Source organism: Malurus melanocephalus, unplaced genomic scaffold (genome assembly GCF_030028575.1).
Source record: "Malurus melanocephalus ecotype Western Australia unplaced genomic scaffold, MMel_1.1 scaffold_159, whole genome shotgun sequence".
NCBI classification, from domain to species: Eukaryota; Metazoa; Chordata; class Aves; order Passeriformes; family Maluridae; genus Malurus; species Malurus melanocephalus.
This window is the reverse complement of record NW_026623391.1, coordinates 533413-551211: the sequence shown is the minus strand read 5'-3', so window position 1 is coordinate 551211 and position 17799 is coordinate 533413. Positions and strand designations below refer to the sequence as shown.

The 17799-nt window shown below is 36.7% G+C and overlaps 1 protein-coding gene across 1 annotated transcript in view; it reads left to right on the top strand.

Moving 5' to 3' along the window:
- The window catches only part of NECTIN3 (nectin cell adhesion molecule 3), a 57882-nt gene that overhangs the window by 14557 nt on the left and 25526 nt on the right, over positions 1–17799 (top strand). Inside the window, exons 2-3 of the mRNA XM_057371838.1 lie at positions 8888–9226; positions 15783–16079. Coding sequence (XP_057227821.1) covers positions 8888–9226; positions 15783–16079 — 636 coding nt within the window. The remainder of the gene's footprint in view (positions 1–8887; positions 9227–15782; positions 16080–17799) is intronic.

Sequence of the window (17799 nt, the reverse complement as noted above, 5' to 3'; positions counted from 1 at the left end):
GATTGAATAGTTAAGCTAGCTGATGGATGTTCAGTGATGTCCAWGAGGTATCCTTCATGGAGGAGAGTATTAAACTTCATATGTATTATTTATTATAAATATATAATATTTGTATAATTGTAGAGAAGGCCTTSAATATGTGATGATCAGTTCTGTGAACTTTGCCAGAGGTCTAGCTTGAAGGCAGCTGCCTGTACAAGGTCTGAACTAGGCAGGGCACTGTTGGGAAGCATGGCCTCTGTCATGATATTGTATTGGTGTGCTCTTTGAACTTCAAGAATAGTAATTTCAGCTTTGAAATTTTGTAGTTCTGAAGAGTGAACTAGAATTGAAATCTTTTAAGATTGTGTAATGTGTGACGTTGTCTGTATCATAAAAGGCAGTTGGTTGTAGGTGATGGAGTTGACTTAAAGGCCAGTGAACTTCTGTGTACTTGATGGATAGAAGTCAGAAAACCTGAAGCATTAGCTGACTAAAACTGAGTGATTAGATATTACTGTATATCTCCTGAATGGAATTTCTGTCATCATGCTGAAYTCACATCCCTGCAAATAAATGAAGMTATTGAGCTTTTAAAATAAGCTTTAAGCAAGCAACACTAAAGTTATGTCTAAGCAAAGGTTGTAACTCAACTGATTATTGAACRTGTTCAGAATTAGTTACTTTTGTCAAAGCTGTAGGCTGTCATTTCTCCCAARTCATACTTGTTGCTGAGGATAAGAAGACTTGTTTCTAAAAAGTGATTTGAGGATGCCACAGTGACTCAGCTGAGGATACATGTGRAGTCAAATATACAACTTTGAAGAGTTAAAAGCTTTTTACAAAACACAGGGCAAAAGATGAATATCTGCTTATGGACAAAAATAAAGAAATGCAAAAAAATAAATGATAGAGCAGACTGGTCACCTACTGTGAGCTGCCTGTCCCTCTGATGAAGACCAGAACCTTTACTGAAAAGATGTAACTAAAGGATACAAATACAAGGAAATGAGAAATACATTTTATAAAAAAGAAGTGATTTATTTGAACAAGTTGTAATATTCAAGTTAAACCCAAATGCAGTTGAACTGAGGATGAAAAAAGTATCTGAAAGTGCTCTGTGTCAGCTGAAAGCACTGGTGCTCTGTTTCATAATGTAGTTTTTATGTGTTTACTAACTGAGCATTGAAAGTGAAATGAATTTACCATTCTAGATGTTAAAAAAGATAGAAAAGTTAATTTCTATTTTGTGTTTTCATTATTTCCTTCATGTGTAACTGGGTTGGTTTCTTGATTTGCAAAGCAAGTAAGAATAAACAGGTGAAGAAACAGCAGCTTGCTAGGAAGAAGATTGGAAATGCGACTTATATTCTGTGTATCCAGTGTATTYTGAAATCTTCTCGTAGTRGCAAGGTCTGGGTGAWCCCAATGGTCATGACAGAGCAAGTRGTGTAAGTGTATGGAAGGGAATGTTGCAAGGAAGTTCCTGAAATGAGAACTTGTMATTTAATCCTTCAGCATGTGTGTCATATTGGCTAACAAGAATCTGAAGGAAGACTGAATTATTATTTTACTAAAAGTGYCTTTTAATCTTACAGTAATGAAGCCAACAAAATCCTTGAACATGTACAGGATCAGCTCAGGTTAGTTAGGTTATTTTTTAACTGCTAAGTATCAAACTTTTCTAAAGGTTGTGGAGGTTTATCATTTTGGCCAGGGTGTTCATTTGAGGAATGCATGTTCTGTAGCATCAAAGRTTTTCTTTATTTCAGTGTGCTTGGTTGCTTGTTTTTTGTGGTTCTGTTTTTGGTTGTTTACTGCTTTACTGGTTTATCTCCTTCYTAATCTTCACAGGCATCATCTGTATTGCAGGCATTCTCTTTTTTTGCAGTGTAAGGACTTTAGGGCCTTTACTGGGTTTAGGACCTTTACTTTTTATGAGAATAATAATCAGTTCTTCCAGTCCTTTCTTGTAGGTCATGTTTTCTAGGCCTTTGAGCACACTTCACTTTCAGATTTTCTGGAAGGGCTAATATAAGATATGCACTGTTCAAGCTGAACAGCTCCAGATGGAGCCTCACTGATGTTGGCTAGAGCAGAGTATACTTCTATATTAGAATGTACTGTAGTGTCACTTTCAATTCTTGAACTGGAATCACCATACGCTTGTYCTAGCTTTCAGAACAGTCATTGCTCTTTGACCAGTTATTTAATATCCTGTGTGTGTTACTCATATTTGTTCCTGCTGACTGCTAGCCTAATTTGGAGTCTCTGCAACTTGAAAGGTTTTTTTCCTGCCTGACTGGGAAAGGTTTGTTATATGTAAATTCACTTGTTTCTCTGTATATAATAAATTAGTCAGCAGCCCCTCCAAGATTCAGATGTACAATGCTCTTTTTGACCTCCAGCTATGTGTTAAACATTTTGGTTATGTGTTTAAACTGGATGCCACATAGGAGGACTTCAACCTTTCCCAACAGATTAGATTGTCAGAACTATTGACTCATCTTTTGTTTTTCAAAAGATTTGTGAGATATCTGGAACTCTTTAACAAACTTTCCAGTCAGAAGTTTGAGTTACATTAAAGACTRCTTGTTTCAATCTCTTCTGTGTATTTATACCTATTGTTCTGATTTAGGGACAAATCACTTAGGGATCTGAATTTATTTCAGTGGGAATGTGAAGCATTTTGTGGTGGTTAGGGAGTAGTGGTGTGTATATGGATAACTTTTGAACTACTTGTTTACTCTTACTGCTGTTTTTTTGAGGGAGTGGGACTTAGAATGAGGTGTTCTCCTTCAGAACTGCTTTTGAGCCTGGCCTGTTTGTTGGAAAAAGAATACCTCGTTGTCTTGCTTATTTCCTTTTAAAGGAGGTGGGATTGAAGATTTGGTTAAACAGGGTTGGAAACATTCATTACAGAAGAACTTCCAGCTGCCTCATAGCATGCCTTGCTTATTAGTTCAACATGCTTTTGTAAACATCTGAAAGTTTAGTATCAGGATAAACATATGTCTTAATTTGCTATATATATTAATGTATAGAAGATTATGAAGTAAGAACATGTGTAATTGAAATTGATGGTTTAAGTTGAAATTTCAGATGAATTTTAAAGTTCATTGGACTTCATAAATATTCTTGGTGAATAGGTAAAGTTTTAGCCTTATGAAATTGGCTATGAGTGTCCTTCCCAACTCCATTTGAATAATGAGCCTAACATGCTTTTTTTRACTTCCTCTGGAGTCTGAGATTGTCTTGCTGCTTGATATTAAAGATCTGTGCAGCATGGTGGGAAGAAGAATATGCAGGGGCACAGATGCCATTCTTATGTAGAGTTAAACCAGAACAGAAGCACCTGTTCACATGTGAAAATGGCATTCTGAAATGAGAATGGTGGAAAACAGCCATGCCTGMCTTCAAGGTCAGAGCTTTTTTGAAGCTCCAACTCATGACTGTATGGGTTGGGCTCAAGCTAATGATAAACTCTGAGTTTAATTATTTTTTCCTTAAACTTTGTGTTGCACTGGAGTAAAGTATTTCTTTGAAATCGCTTTCTTTGTTTTCTGTGCAGCAAATGTCAGTCTTGCTGATAATTGTTTATTGTGGAACTGAAGAGAACTTTGTCATTTTTTAACTCCTTTGTGCTGGATGACAGTTCTTTGTCCAGTATTGCATTACCTGGCCTTTTAACTGGCAGTGTGAGTCACCTCTCTGGGCTCTGSATGCTATCTTGCGAATAGAAGCTGTAGCCTTTCCAACAGCTATTACTGTTCCTTGCTCTCTTTTTATGTAGATACACATGTTGATTCAGCAAGCAGAGGGAGATAACTGACAGTCTCTTCCATCAGCTGTGGGGAATGAAGGAGCAGAGTAACACAAGCCTCCTGGCGGAATGGTGTGGTATCTTGTCAGCTGTGTACTTAGGAGCACCCAGATGGGGGTTGAGTATTTCAGAATTCTGCAGAACATCCTGTGATAGCACTTAACTAAGAATCCATCTGTCTTGAGCTCGATGTTAGTAAAACCCCTCCTTCAGCAACAGTTAATTTTTGATTGAGACAGCACTGGAATTAAGAGACTGACCTTTTCGTGCATTCCCATACTCACGCAGTTATCGGTGCCAGTCTCTTTGATTTTTAGGTTCCTTGGAAAAGATTTAACTTTGTACAACTTTATTTTATAATTTCCAACTAGAAATTATATTCCTCTTACTGTAGTTTTTGTAAGAAATTAGCCTATAGTTGCCTAGAGGAGAGCTAGCCATGTGATTAAGATTGTCTGATTGACAGACTAGCACTCCACTTCAAGCAAGGGCTGTGACAGAGCAGATCCTTAGAKGAGAGTAGCACTAGGTTATAATATGATCTCTTTGATCTAAGTGCAGTTTTTTCCTAAGTGCTTGCTTAGCACTTCTAATTGGAAGCTAGTGTTGAGGCATTTTGTACTACTTAATCTTGAACTCTTCTCATTCCTTGGTTCTGATCTTTTTTTGACACAGTAATTTGATCGTGGCCTGGTGCTCAAAAGACACACACTGACTTCTTCCCAGTCATTTAAGCATATATTTTATAAAGCCTCTAGTTGAGGTTTCAGCTTGTTCTCTTCGGTGTCTTTAAGTGATTTGYTTTTCCAGCTAAACAAACCTGAAAATGCCACTGCATGTGCTCATTGCATCTGTTGCATTGCCACTTGTGATTGACTGAGCTAATTCCGAAGATTAAATCAGGAAGAGATCAAGTGAGTTTTTGTAGGTTGTGGTCTCACTTAACTGGTGAGTGAGGAGGAGGACAGCAAGAATAAGTCTAAGCTTCCTGATGTCAGGTGAAATTAAACTGACCTAACAATAATGTTTAGCCTGACCTTAAGAGTGTTTCGTGGGAAGTACTGCTGACATAGCAATTTGCTGCCACCAGGATGGGATGTTCTTGTGGTTCTGTGTCATTCTTAATTGGATCTGTTTGTAGCTCCCTGCCACTAGTGTGTACTAAGGCCACATATACCTATGAGCTAAATAACTTGCTGATAGAGGGGACAGAATTCAGTTTTATTCTCTTCCATTGTTTGGTCTTGTCTTGTGGAAATAGTTGGCATGTTGTGGGAAATCAGTGGCTAGAAAGTCAATGTGGTCTCTCTGTCTTGCTAGAGTTGTGCTGTTAAGCGGGTAACAAAATGCATTGCCTTTATAATTAGACTTGTTCATGGCTAATTCATRTAGAAAAGTCTATATCTGCTATTTATTGCAACAAAATACAAGCCTGTAAATGTGGGAAGTATTCTGTCATTTCATAGCATGAATATTTTGTTRTTTTAAGAAGGTTGTCATATAATTCCTCAGTATCTCTTTTCTGATTAGTGGTAGAAGCTTAATTAAGAATTGCTATTGAACAGATTATGTTCATGGTCAGTATTTGATAGCGCTAGTTATGTGGCTTTTAATGCTGGAAGTGAGCCTTAGGGATTTTTTCATTTTGTTTGCTCTTCAAACTTTTTGTCACGTTATGTGAGTAGAGTCAGTGCCTTGCTATTTCAGGTAAGATTCTTGACGATTGCCAGCATGGACTGGATCACTGTGTGATCAAAAATCAGTTAGTGCATAGAGATTTAGCTAAAATTGAATCATATAAGGGTACTTGAGATTGCAATCTCAACAGGCTGCATGTGAAACAGTACAGGAGAATCTTACGTCTTCCAAGGGAGCAAAAAGAAAAGGAAGGAAGATCTGTAAAAACTTGGACAAACATAAAAGAATAAGAAAACTTCCTGATGCTGTGTTTACTTTGAGTAGTTACAAAACATCTTGATTACTAAGTGAATACAAAGTGTATCCTTGAGGTTTGTTGAGAATGACAGACTTCAGTATTGTGAATGTGAAACAGAGAAGGTCAGATTTCAATATTAGATTTCAAGAGGAGGAGGGCTCGGTCTCATTAAAACAAGAAATGTATGTCCCATGTACCAATACTTTGGATCAGTTAAGGGCCCCAATAGTGTGGCCTTGAAGTGTCTTATTCTGCAGAACCTTGTGCAGTGTAAACCTCTAAATGTGTTATTTTGGAGGAGACTTATAAGTTGTTATTCCAATACAATCTCTCAGCAAAATACTGACCCTTGAGTGGAAGTCTTTATGTTAAAGGAAACACTTTATCTTAGAGTCCTGAGTCTTGGAGAGCCYTGAATATCTGCATGGAAATTAGCTTGCCAGTTTGAGCTATTAGCTTGATTGCTCTGCAACTGAAGCTAGTTAAATAATAACTTGATGGAKATTAAAACAAGAGATGCTATTCCAAATTAAATATGTGGTGTCGGCACTTCAGATTTAAACTATCTGTAGAGCTCGAAACACTTTGAAGTCTATGTACTGTTGTATAAACTATGTGTAAGTTCAAGTTAAATGAGTCATCTAGATAAGTTGATTTTTTTTTTCCTTTGGAGTCTGAACATGTATCAGAATATGAGATAAATATAAAAATCTTAAATTTGGAGTAGTGATCTGTTAGCTCTACCTCCCTTGCTGGGGAAGGTAAAGGAAAAAGATCTGACTGATCAACATTCTGTAGATGCAAGTGTGTTTGTCCATAAATATATATGRGACCTGCTCAGTTCAGACTATAAATCTTGAAAACAGCAGCAATGAAAAAGTTTTGACTTGGGAAAATATTCATGTAATTCATGTGAGAGAACAATATTCTCATGGCACAAATGAGCTGTTAGAAGTATTTCTTGGTGGCAAAATCGTTGAGTACTGACTTTTTAAATGTACTATGGTCATCTTTATGTAGCGAAGGCCTCCTATTGCCAGAAGCAGAGTTGTCACAAAAAAAAAAAAAAAAAAAAAAAAAAAAAGGAAAGGAAACAAAATAGCTTTGGTGATTAATTTATTGGGATGTTTTTTCAGTTCAGTTTGTTACCTTCCCCAAAAGTCTGAGCAGTGTTTTTAAGTTCACCTGTGGGGCTTTTCTGTATTGTTTGGTGTTATATACAGCTAATCATTGTGTTAAAGTTTCATACAATTTAAGATTCAGTAGCCTTGAATGTTGCAAAAGCTGACTTCTGAATTAAAGTGTGTTTTTCTTTACTGAAACTACATTACAGATYCTATATATGCTGTACATTATGCAATACATTTGTGAAATGTAATTTGAGAGCCTTATAAATAAGGTAGAAAGCARTAGTCAAATACTTTTTAAGGAACACTCCACCTTATGCTTAAACACAGCAAAGGCAACCGGAGACAAAGTTTGGGCAGAACTCTGCTCATGCCAGTTGGTGTACAAATAGCTGCCCTCTTTTCCGTGTCTGACACAATAATGTGTTAGATAAGAGGCATGGGGAGAATAGAATGTTCTTGCACTAYTTGTCATGGCAGATATTCTCTATATGAAACATATTAGGAATTTTTTTACTTTTCTGGCTATTTTTTGTCCCCTCACCAGCCYCTCTTAGTAACTGACATATCAACAATATACATATCAATAATCAAASTTCTGTCTTAGTTTGATTTATCTGTGTAACTTGAGGTGTTGGTACTATTGATGTTAGTCAGTAGTTTTATACTGAGGAAATCCTTAGCTAAATCACTTTTTTGGGTGATTTCATTGACTCAGAAATGGTTTGAGCAATGAAAAATCAATTGATGGGGAGCGGAAAACTTTTAACAATGGACTTGCACATAAAGGCATATAGAGASTTTTTTCCTGAACGTGTGGCTTGCTTTTTGTGTGAACTAGGTGAGTGAAAAGGCAGCTCATGTCTCAAGTTGAATGACTTCTTCATGCTTATGGAAATGGGACTACTAAAACTTAGACTTGACATTTGTTCCTTCAGTGAACTTCCTCAGTAACAACTTGAGTAATTATTTGGTATCTGCAGAGAACCAGAGCATTTGAAATAGGTCTTTTAAAATCTGAGCACAGGAAAAAGAAATACAGTGTGGACTAAGATTTTGGTTCTTTTTCATCAGATTAGTTTGTTCCAAGAGAATTAATGAGAGATGTTGCTGGACTATCTGTTGGGCAAAAGAAATGTGAACCTGTGTTTTATTGAACTTCTTTGTCCTAGTGGATTTCCTTTTTTTGAAAGGAGCATGGTGTAAAATGCCGAGCTCAAAATAGTTGCTACTGTGGAAGGCATTTTAGGTATTAAACAGAAATACATTGAATCCTAAGCAAGCGCTTAACTATGCCTGCTCTTAMGTATTTACTGTGTGAGAGAAGATTCTTCTTGTGTGAAGACAACCCACTACAGTGTAGCAGAAAGATTGCATATGTATGATGGTAAAYGTCTTCATTAGGAGGTAAGGTAGCAAAGTTCAAGGAGAGTTCTTTGTCTGTCAATGTAAACATGGAGTGGTTTGTGCAATTTTGATAGGGGCTTTTTTGGTTGCTTTTTAATTGTTGCTCTGCTCTGTAAGTATTTATTGGTATGGTAAGCGCTAGAAGTTTCGCTTACGTGTTTCTCCTTAAATAATTTTTTTTAAGTAATAWATTTCATAAGTCGAAATAAGTGCAGTAGTTTAACTTTTCACTTGATGCCCTGTATCAGTAATCAAACTACTGAAAAGTACCATCTCCTATTATTGTTTTCATGGTAAATCTGAATTCACAAAATGTTCMTATCTAGTTAAATTCCCAAAAGACTGTTTTACCAGTTACACAATTGCCCGCTCATTTTTATATGAAATTGTGGATTTGTGATAGTGTCCTCTGACAAATGGTTGATCTATACCTAGCTTTCATGGTTTTACTTGATATATGCATCTGTAGTATTTCCACACYGTTGTGAATTAGTTATTGAGAAAAAAGTAGGAATTCTCTTTGAAAAAGGTAAGCTAATTACTGAAGAAGGCTTTCTGTGAAAACCGAGAGACRTAACTTTCTTGTGTGGCAACTAACAATTGCTTTGTTTTTAGGTGCCTTAGCTGGACCAGTTGTTGATCCACATGTGACAGCAGTTTGGGGGAAGAAGGTTGCACTGAAATGCATAATTGATGTAAATGAAACAATAGCACAAGTTTCTTGGGAGAAGATATATGGTAAAAATTCACAAACTATTGCTGTTCATCATCCTGAATATGGAATATCTATTCAAGAAGAATACCAAGGAAGAGTGGCATTTAAAAATTACTCACTTACTGATGCAACAATCATCTTAAAAAATGTAAGCTTTTCTGATGCAGGAGAATATATTTGCAAGGCAGTTACATTCCCACTTGGAAATGCACAATCGTCAACAACTCTAACAGTACTAGGTAAGTCAATTCTTTTTGAAAGGAGGAAAATTTTGCAAACTTACTTATAAGTTGTATTTTACTGTTTAACCTAAAGAAAATGCAAAACAATGCAAACAAAATGAAGAAATGCAAAACAGTGCAAACAAAAATGCTGGTCTTCTATTACAAGTGTGTTATTTTTACTAATGTCATAGAGGAGACTTCTATTGGGTCTTACTTCTTTAGAACTTGCTCTTTGACTGTCTAGCTATTAAAAGTAAGCAACCAGTTCCTGTTTAGGCATTGTGCTGATACATTTAGTTTGTGTCAGCACAGTGCTTCAGAGCTTTGACAGACAATGCTGTTACCAAGGATTTGTGTGTGTGTGTGTGTGTGTGTGCTGAAAAGCTTCTGAAGATGGCTTTAGCTACCACTTTGGCTAAACTGCCTCATAAATACCCTCAGTCAGTGCTGAGTATCCCATAAAAAAACAGGTATTTCTAAACCCTGCTGATGACTAATTGTCTCAGTGAAATAATCCATCATCTGTAATGAGGTTAGAGTGTTCCCTCTGAGGTGGTAGATRCCCCATGCCTGGAAACATTCAGACAGGACTCAGAGCTGCCTGGTGTAGTTGAAGATGTCCCTGCTTATTGCAGGGGRATTGGACTGGATGACCTTCAAAAAGTCCCTTCCAGCTCAATTCTATGGCTTTATAAACATGTTGCTGACACAATAATTTAATAGAGCTGTTTGGGTCTGGTGATGTAAACTGTTCTTTGCACAGTGTAGATGTAAAGCAGATCTGTCTAGATAACTGCTGGGAGTTGTGGGAAGAAAGAGGCAATTTAGGTTCTTAACTGTTTGTGGATAGTCATAATGTGAAGGTTTATAAACTTGGGGTTTTGTTTACATTAATTTTGTCCCTCTCATTGAGGGTTGAGTATTGCTGTCATAAGGAAGTGCAGGGAGCTCAGGTGTTACTGCTCTATAAGGTAAAATTTTTACCCTGGAACTTGAAAGCCTGTTTCTGACTTGCCYTCTCCTTACAGTAGTAATATTTTTTATAATAGTCTAAGGAGTCAGGTGGTATTTTCTATAGCAGAGGTGGTTATCAATGACTATTTCTGTAAACAGATGTGCTTTTTAGGATCATCTCCTGGTCTTTGATACTTGCTATTCATCGTAGTAGAATGCTCAATGGGATTAATCAGATGTCTGTATCACAGTATGTAAAATGGTTTTCACCACAAGGTGGGGCAAAATAAATGCATGAAAGCAAATGGCATAATCCAGTTTGAAACCAGTAATGACCAAAATTTTATGTAATGCACAAAGCATGTGGTCTTGTGGCTCTCTTTTTCATCTGTCTTCCACCAGTATTGCAAGTGGCTATGTCTGGTTATTGTAGCTGTCCTTTGACTTCAGGTTTCAGCTGTTGTGCTTTACCACTAAGCAGTGGGAAGTTCTTACTGCTTTGTCCTTTCTTTTCTAGTCAGTTCCTTTCTAAGATTTCTTTTTTTTAGATCACAATAGTAGCTGTGTCCATTTTGCCCTTGTAATTTCAGGTTTCTGGAGGAACTTGGAAAGCACATGTATGTCTTGTGTGTTTATTATTCTACATTTGAAAGTGTAGAAGGACCACAAGTTGTTCGATTAGATATATATTATGAAAAATTGCAGTCGAAATAGGCAAAGAAGTATTGGTCAGGCATACAATAGTTCTGATCATAGCTTTTTTCATCATTGATGTGGATGGTTGCTAATTGCTGTAAGTCTCTCAGGACTTGGTATCAGCCTCTAAATGGCAAAACCCAGCTGTTATTTACAAAGATGCCTTTCCATCCTAGTTAGCAGCAGCTTCACTTGCATGTACCACTAGGTAGCCAACCCTCTGCTGGATTTAAGTTCTTTGGCCTTGGCAGTGTATTTTCTGTCCCAGAAGCTTTTTTGCTACACTGACATGTAGGCTTAAACAGTAAAAATACTGGGCAAGTAATTATTTTCAGAATATGCATGTAAATTAGTAACTTGTGGAGTTTGCTGGCCTGAACTCAGCAATTCCAAGCTCATCAGAATCTTAAGGTWTGGAATAGCTCTAATGGAATAGCTCTGTTCTTATTTAGCAAAGAATTTGTTTCCTTTCCATGTGTAGTGGACATACTTAATCATGTAGTAGGTGCTTATACACTGTAAGGCAGAGACACTGAAGACGAATGGAAGAAAAATGTAACTGCAATATAAATGTCCTGTGTTTTGCCACAATGCACTGGTCACTTAAGACCATATTTATGCACCCCAATTTTAACAAATGTGCCCTGTTTGGTGAATTTGCCAACTACCAATTTGCTTTACCTTRTCTTAAGGAAATGCACTGTAAAAGAAGAGATTAAGACAGGGAAAATATGAACAGATATGTTGAACTTGTCTAAAACTTAAGTTCATCAAACTTGCCATGTTAAACTAATGCAGAAAATGGCAAATAATTTTCTATCAAGTTGGTTTCCCAAGGTGCTGACCAAATGAGGCAAACTGGTGTCTCATGGCAGAAGAGTTGGTTTGACACAGTGGTTTGCAGAGCTGATGTAATTTTTATATTACTAACTTCAGTGCTGTCCATGACTATTTCAAATGTTTGGTTTGGTTCATCTTTCTAAGTTGAATTTCTCAGCATGGGTATTGATAAAGTAGGTGTTGTTCTTCTGCAGCCTAGCTCTTACCAGTGCTACAAGTGAAGAATGAGCTGTACAGATGAGTGTCAAAGGTGTAGGTGTCACCATGAATTAAATCCCAGACACAGTAATGCAGAAATTCTTCCAATTAGGAATKAAAAGATGATACATGTCACATAGTATAAACAGACACTGGATCCTCTCAGACAATTCTGATGAAGTAATGGTGTTTGAGAAGTTCTAGTTGATGAGGTGTACGTGTTCTTCTTAAGTAGTACAGAGTACTCTGGGCCAAGAAAAAGTGTCAAGCAGATGACAAATTAGTGAACTGACTGGTCTTAAAACAAACTAACAAAAGCCCATCGAAACTACCACAACAAGAAAACTTAAAGTAAGTAATAATAATTACCAAACTGGATAAGGTACACAGAAAGACAAAGCTGCTGGTTTTGAGATGAGAGAAAATAAATTTTGAAATACTGTTTTGGAAAGAAATTAATCAAGTAAATGTTGTGATGAAGGGAATGACAATTCCCAGTGTCATGCTTTTGCCAAGGAATTTGTGAATTTAATGRCAGGAGGAAATAATCTTGTTTGTGTTCTAATCATGCCAATTTCATCCGGACCTCCTGTCCACAGTGTGTGCAGGAGAAAAGTTTTAAAACTATCAGAAACAATTGGAAAGGCTTATGAAGTACATGAAACAAAGAAGCAGCTTTTTAGCCTTGAAACTTAATCCAGTAGGATTCAAGGCTCTTTTCTGGATGCTGTGTTATGTTCTTTTTTTGTAATTAAGTGTAGGAGCTTGAGCAGTGAAAGATTTCTGATTTGTCCATGTTGAACATAACGTGAAGGTAGAATAAGCAGGGTTAAATTAGATGGTGGTCATGAGTCAGTGAAAGGGCAAGCACAGATGGGCCAATACCTTTTGAACAACTGCACATCTAGCTTCCATGCTTCAGCCATCATGTCTTTAATATTCAAATATAATTCATGCCATAATGTTGCTTTATATGGATCTCTTACACTGTGGAAGCAGGTCCTGCTTTTGGATCTTTGGGGATGACTTTCTTTGCCAGACAAAGCATTGTCCTCACAAAAATCACCACCAAAAAATTTCCAAACCCCATTCTTTGGATAATCTCTTTTCCAAATTGAAAATGGTAAAACTGTTTTGTATTGTGAGAGAAGAAGTGCCAACAGCCCCTTGTAATTATGGAGTAATTCACCAGGTACTTCTCTTAATCCATGACTGAAACATCTATAAAGGCCATAGAATAAGTAGCTGGGCTTCTGCTGGTTTTGCTTCGGTTGCTGGGACAAAGTAGTCCTGAATGATAAACTATGGAAATTAGTGTCCTAACAGCAGTTGCTTTCCATTTTTTAGTATGTGGTTATTTAGTTATCTTGTAGTTGGCGTGTACTACAAGAATCATGATTTATGGAAAAATGTGACAGTTGAATCCTAAACGTTTGTGAAGTATAAAAAAAAACAGAGCRCTGAAACACATATAACTGGGAATAAGTATATTTTCTGAAGCTGAGTAGTTTTGCATAGTTCATCTTTGTATCTAGTTGAAAAGTGTAAAACCAAATATTACACAATGAACTCAAACCGACGAATCTCTGGTATCACTTGAGAAAGTAGAGTTTTTTCCCTAAACATTATAATCATATGAGAAAGTAGGCTTTTTTAATTAGTCTATCCTGCTTTCTGGCTACTTGAAGACTTCTTTTTCTAAAAGTACAGTACTGAGTACTCTGCTTTGCATCTGTAGGTCTCTGCAATTTAGTTAAGAGTTCTTGTTTACTTAAGTATTCCTCCACAAAGAGGTGGAGGAAAAATTATGCAGTTGTGTACCCTTTTTTCTGTTTTGTTTTTTTTTTTTTTTTTAAGAAAACTCAAAAGAATAAAGCATATCAAACTTTTTTTTTTTTTAAGAAAACTCAAAAGAATAAAGCATATCAAACTTTATTTCCAGCTGGAATGATTGGAGTCTACAGTTTTGGTATGAAGTTAATTCATATTCAAATGAATTGAAGTTACTATTAGTGATTTGGGGAGAAACAAGGCAGTAGTGTTCATGTTAAATCAGGAAAACCAAATTGTGGGTCAAATAACAAAGCTGTCTAATGTCAAGTTCACCGTATGAGGTTTTAAAGGGGTTTTTTTTCAGGATGATACAATGCTTCAATAAGTACATCAGTTCAGCTATCCAAGCTTATTGCAGAAAGCTCTAGTTGTTGCTAGTTTTGGAGAGCAGCAAATCAGATTTTGGAATAAGCTACTAGAAAGGCTTCAGATCTAGAAGAGCAAGTGTGGAACTTGACAGAAAAAGCTGCTATTGACTTATTTCCATAGGGTTACTAACATCTCAAAGTAGGGACTGAGAGAAACAAAGTAGAAAATAATTTGCTCTCAGTATTTGCCCAAACAATCTTCAGTTTCATAACAATTTTTATTCTTCAAGCAGTTCTTAGCATAGAACAGAAAACATACATTGTTATAAGGTTATTAATTCAGTAATTGCCTTTCCCTTTAGTGAACTGAGCAAATGATAAACTATCTTGTTCAGACATGAGCAGTGCCAGATGGGAAAACAGTCAAAAACTGATCCTGGCACTGAATGTTATATTTGGAAGGTATAGTTAGCTGGAAAACTTGACAGATATTGTGAACTCTGCTCTATTTTGTTTCAAGATGTGTRTGGGTCAACTTCAATTTACTGGAAAGAAATTCCATGAACTAACTAGTCTCCTTATTGAAGCTGCAAGACTTGTCTCTGTGATTAGTGAGGGCTGATCCACTGAGGTGGATTCTGAAGCATTATGGTGAGTRGCAATGACCTCCCTTCAGAGGACTCCGATAGCCACTTTAGAGTGAAAGACCAGGACTATGGAATAGGCTGGTATACTCCAAACCTATACCTTACAGAACTGGTGACACAAATGGGCCATTCTAGAACAGCCCCACCAATGGTTTGTACCTGAAGGATCAGGTACTATTTCTGACTCAGGCTGCAGCTGGTGGGTGGCTTGTACAGGGCCAAAACASATTGGCTAAATCAGAATGGAATTTWTTCCTCAGCAGTAGACTTGTACATGAGGAAYTCAACTTCATTTTGGAAGTGTGTTTCACAAGTCTAAAATTTTGAGGTGAGCAGTGGCTTTACAAGGTGGTCACATCCTTCCATGTGCAATTTCTTTAGCCTTGAACTTAATATTGATTTCCTTTTTTTTACTTTTATATGGATTCATTCACAAGAATGTACATATATAGGCAAAATAGAATGTTTGTATATRGAAACAATTATTTTGTAGATCAAAAACTTGGTTGTATTTCTATACAATTATGTATATTTCTGTGCACATATTAGATCCTTTAATGTGTGGTGTGTGTGTATATATAATAAAGATGCAGCATCRAAGTCATTTGTGTTGTACTGATCAACACTAGCTTAACCCTTAATGTTGGGTATTAAGGTGCTGAAGTAGCTTTCAAGTGACCAAACTGACAGTATATATATTAATTCTTGAATGCTTGAAAATGCAGCAGAATCTAAGGTTTTTGGAAAAAAAACTGCAGTGTAGTTTCAGCCTAATACCTTAAGCTCTCTGTTATCAAACACTACAACTGGAGCCCTGCAGTTGGCTTTTTGGACCTAACCCCTCTGGAATTCCCTGACAGTGCATTAAATGTAGTGAATGAAAGACTGAACTTGAAGGAGTGAACAAAGCRGACTAGTGTCAGCAGGTGTTGTAGAGCTATCATCTCTTGAAATATGCATGGTCTTATATGTAGAATATCTAATTAACATGAGCATTTGTGAATGTGTGAGATCTGGTCTAACTTTTGCATAGTGACAGTTTAAAAGATGTGGATTCTTTCTTGTTTAAATCTACTTTTTTTCCCCCCTCCTTAGTTGAACCTGTTGTGAGCTTAACAAAAGGACCAAACCCTCTAATAGATGGTGCAAATAGAACAGTAGCAGCCACTTGTACAGCAGCCATTGGAAAACCTGCTGCACAGATTGACTGGGAAGGAGGCCTTGGTGAAACAGAATCCACCTCTACTTTGTTTCCAAATGAAACGGTGACAGTTGTAAGCCAGTATGTGATTGTCCCTACACGATTTGCAAGAGGAAGACACATAACTTGTGTTGTGAGGCACCCTGCCTTTGAAAAGGAAATACGATACCCTTATGTGTTGGACATCCAGTGTAAGTATTCTGTGAGGTAACTACTRCCTGGTATATATCTTGCAACCACCCTCTGAATCAGTGTATACCTTCCACAGGAAGGAGAAGAGCACTTTCTGCTTCAGGAAAATAAAGAAAATGAAAACTGAATAGAAAAAGTGTGATAAGAGGCAGGTCAGGCRGGAATAAAAGCTTAGAGTATCTCTCTGTATTGAAAATAAAGTCATGAAGCTAGAATACTTTATATTTCTATTGTTTTGGACACTGTACTGAGTGATGGGTAAACATGAGGTTTGATCCATAMGTTGTTTCTAGTGTCCTACAATTTTAGTAATATTAAAAAAGAATGCTAATGAAGATTCATGTTTGAGATTTTAAGTCRAAAGTAGGTCTTGTGGTGGTCAATAAATTCAGATTATTTGCTAAGCTTTGTTCACTCATTAGCATAAGTAAACAAGAGCATAATACATACATGTCTAGCATTTGTTATTCAGCTTCAGGTTGTTCATATAATTCAAACCTGCACTAGGCTTGTTTAACAAATGTGTGGCTTTTAAAACACATGAATATAAAGCAAGGTGGCTTACAACACTGCTTCGTTAAAACCAGTTAAGACAAATAAGCTTTAGGCATGTGGTTCAATGTTTGATAGGCAGGGCATATGTGAATAAAAACAACTATTTTCAAGTTGTCCCTTTGGTGTCCTGTCTCAGCTATGTGCTGCTTTAAAGTTCCTAAATCACAGAATTCTGTCAGTTCAAGTGGAACAAATGTGGTCGCTGCAAAAAGTAGACTTGGCTATTTTGGTTTGATTAGAATTTGATTTTGATTTGGTTTTGTTCTGCTTGGTAAAGAATCACTTATTTTGGCATAAAAAAAACAGTTAGYACTGCTTTATTTTATCAGTCTTGAATGAAGTTCTAGATTGGAGGACCATTGATACAGAAAAGAGCTAAAGATTATTTGTTCCCATCATTGTCTCAGTGAATAAGAAACTTGTTTCATGTTGCAAGTGAAGTGAGGATGCAAGTTGGTATTAGTATTTTTATCTGACTTCAGTGTTTATGCATGTTTCAGACTTTCTAACAAAAYTCTATAGTAAGATACACAGCAGCAAGTGTGCAACAGTGTGTGCTCTTCAGTGTACCGCAACACTTACCAGCTTTTGCAACTGCTCCTCCCTCCCCCCTCCAGCAGGTTCCAAATCATACCAGTTTGTCTGTTCCTTGGGTTTTAAATATTTGGCCTAGGCCTCCATGAAATCACCTCCTGTCTTTTTAGAGCTGTAATTCTACATTTTGCTAATGGCTAATTTAATCTTTATAGTTGCCATCTGTGAACTTCTTGGTGATTTCCTAATTACCTGGTTTATCCCCAAGGCTATTTCTGAGCCTTTTGCTTTGTCTTTTTAGTGAGAAGTAGCTTTAAATTACTATTCCTCACTTCTCAAAAACATGAAACTGGTTCGTTTCTTCTGACATCCTCTCACTTCCCCAAGGTGCTATGTGGTTKCTGAAAACACACTGGGAAAGTTGCACTGAACATAACAATTTGTTCACTGCTGCATATTAATGTTGTTGCTTGGAACTGTATCATATTCTTTGTATATTTTGGTGATGGTCTTTAAATTAAAAACAAAAAGGGAACCAACAACCAAAGCTCACATCCCCCCCCAAAAAAAATAGAAAAAAAATAAAAGAAAAAATCTTAACAAAAAGAAGCCCCCTCCCTTCTGATTTAT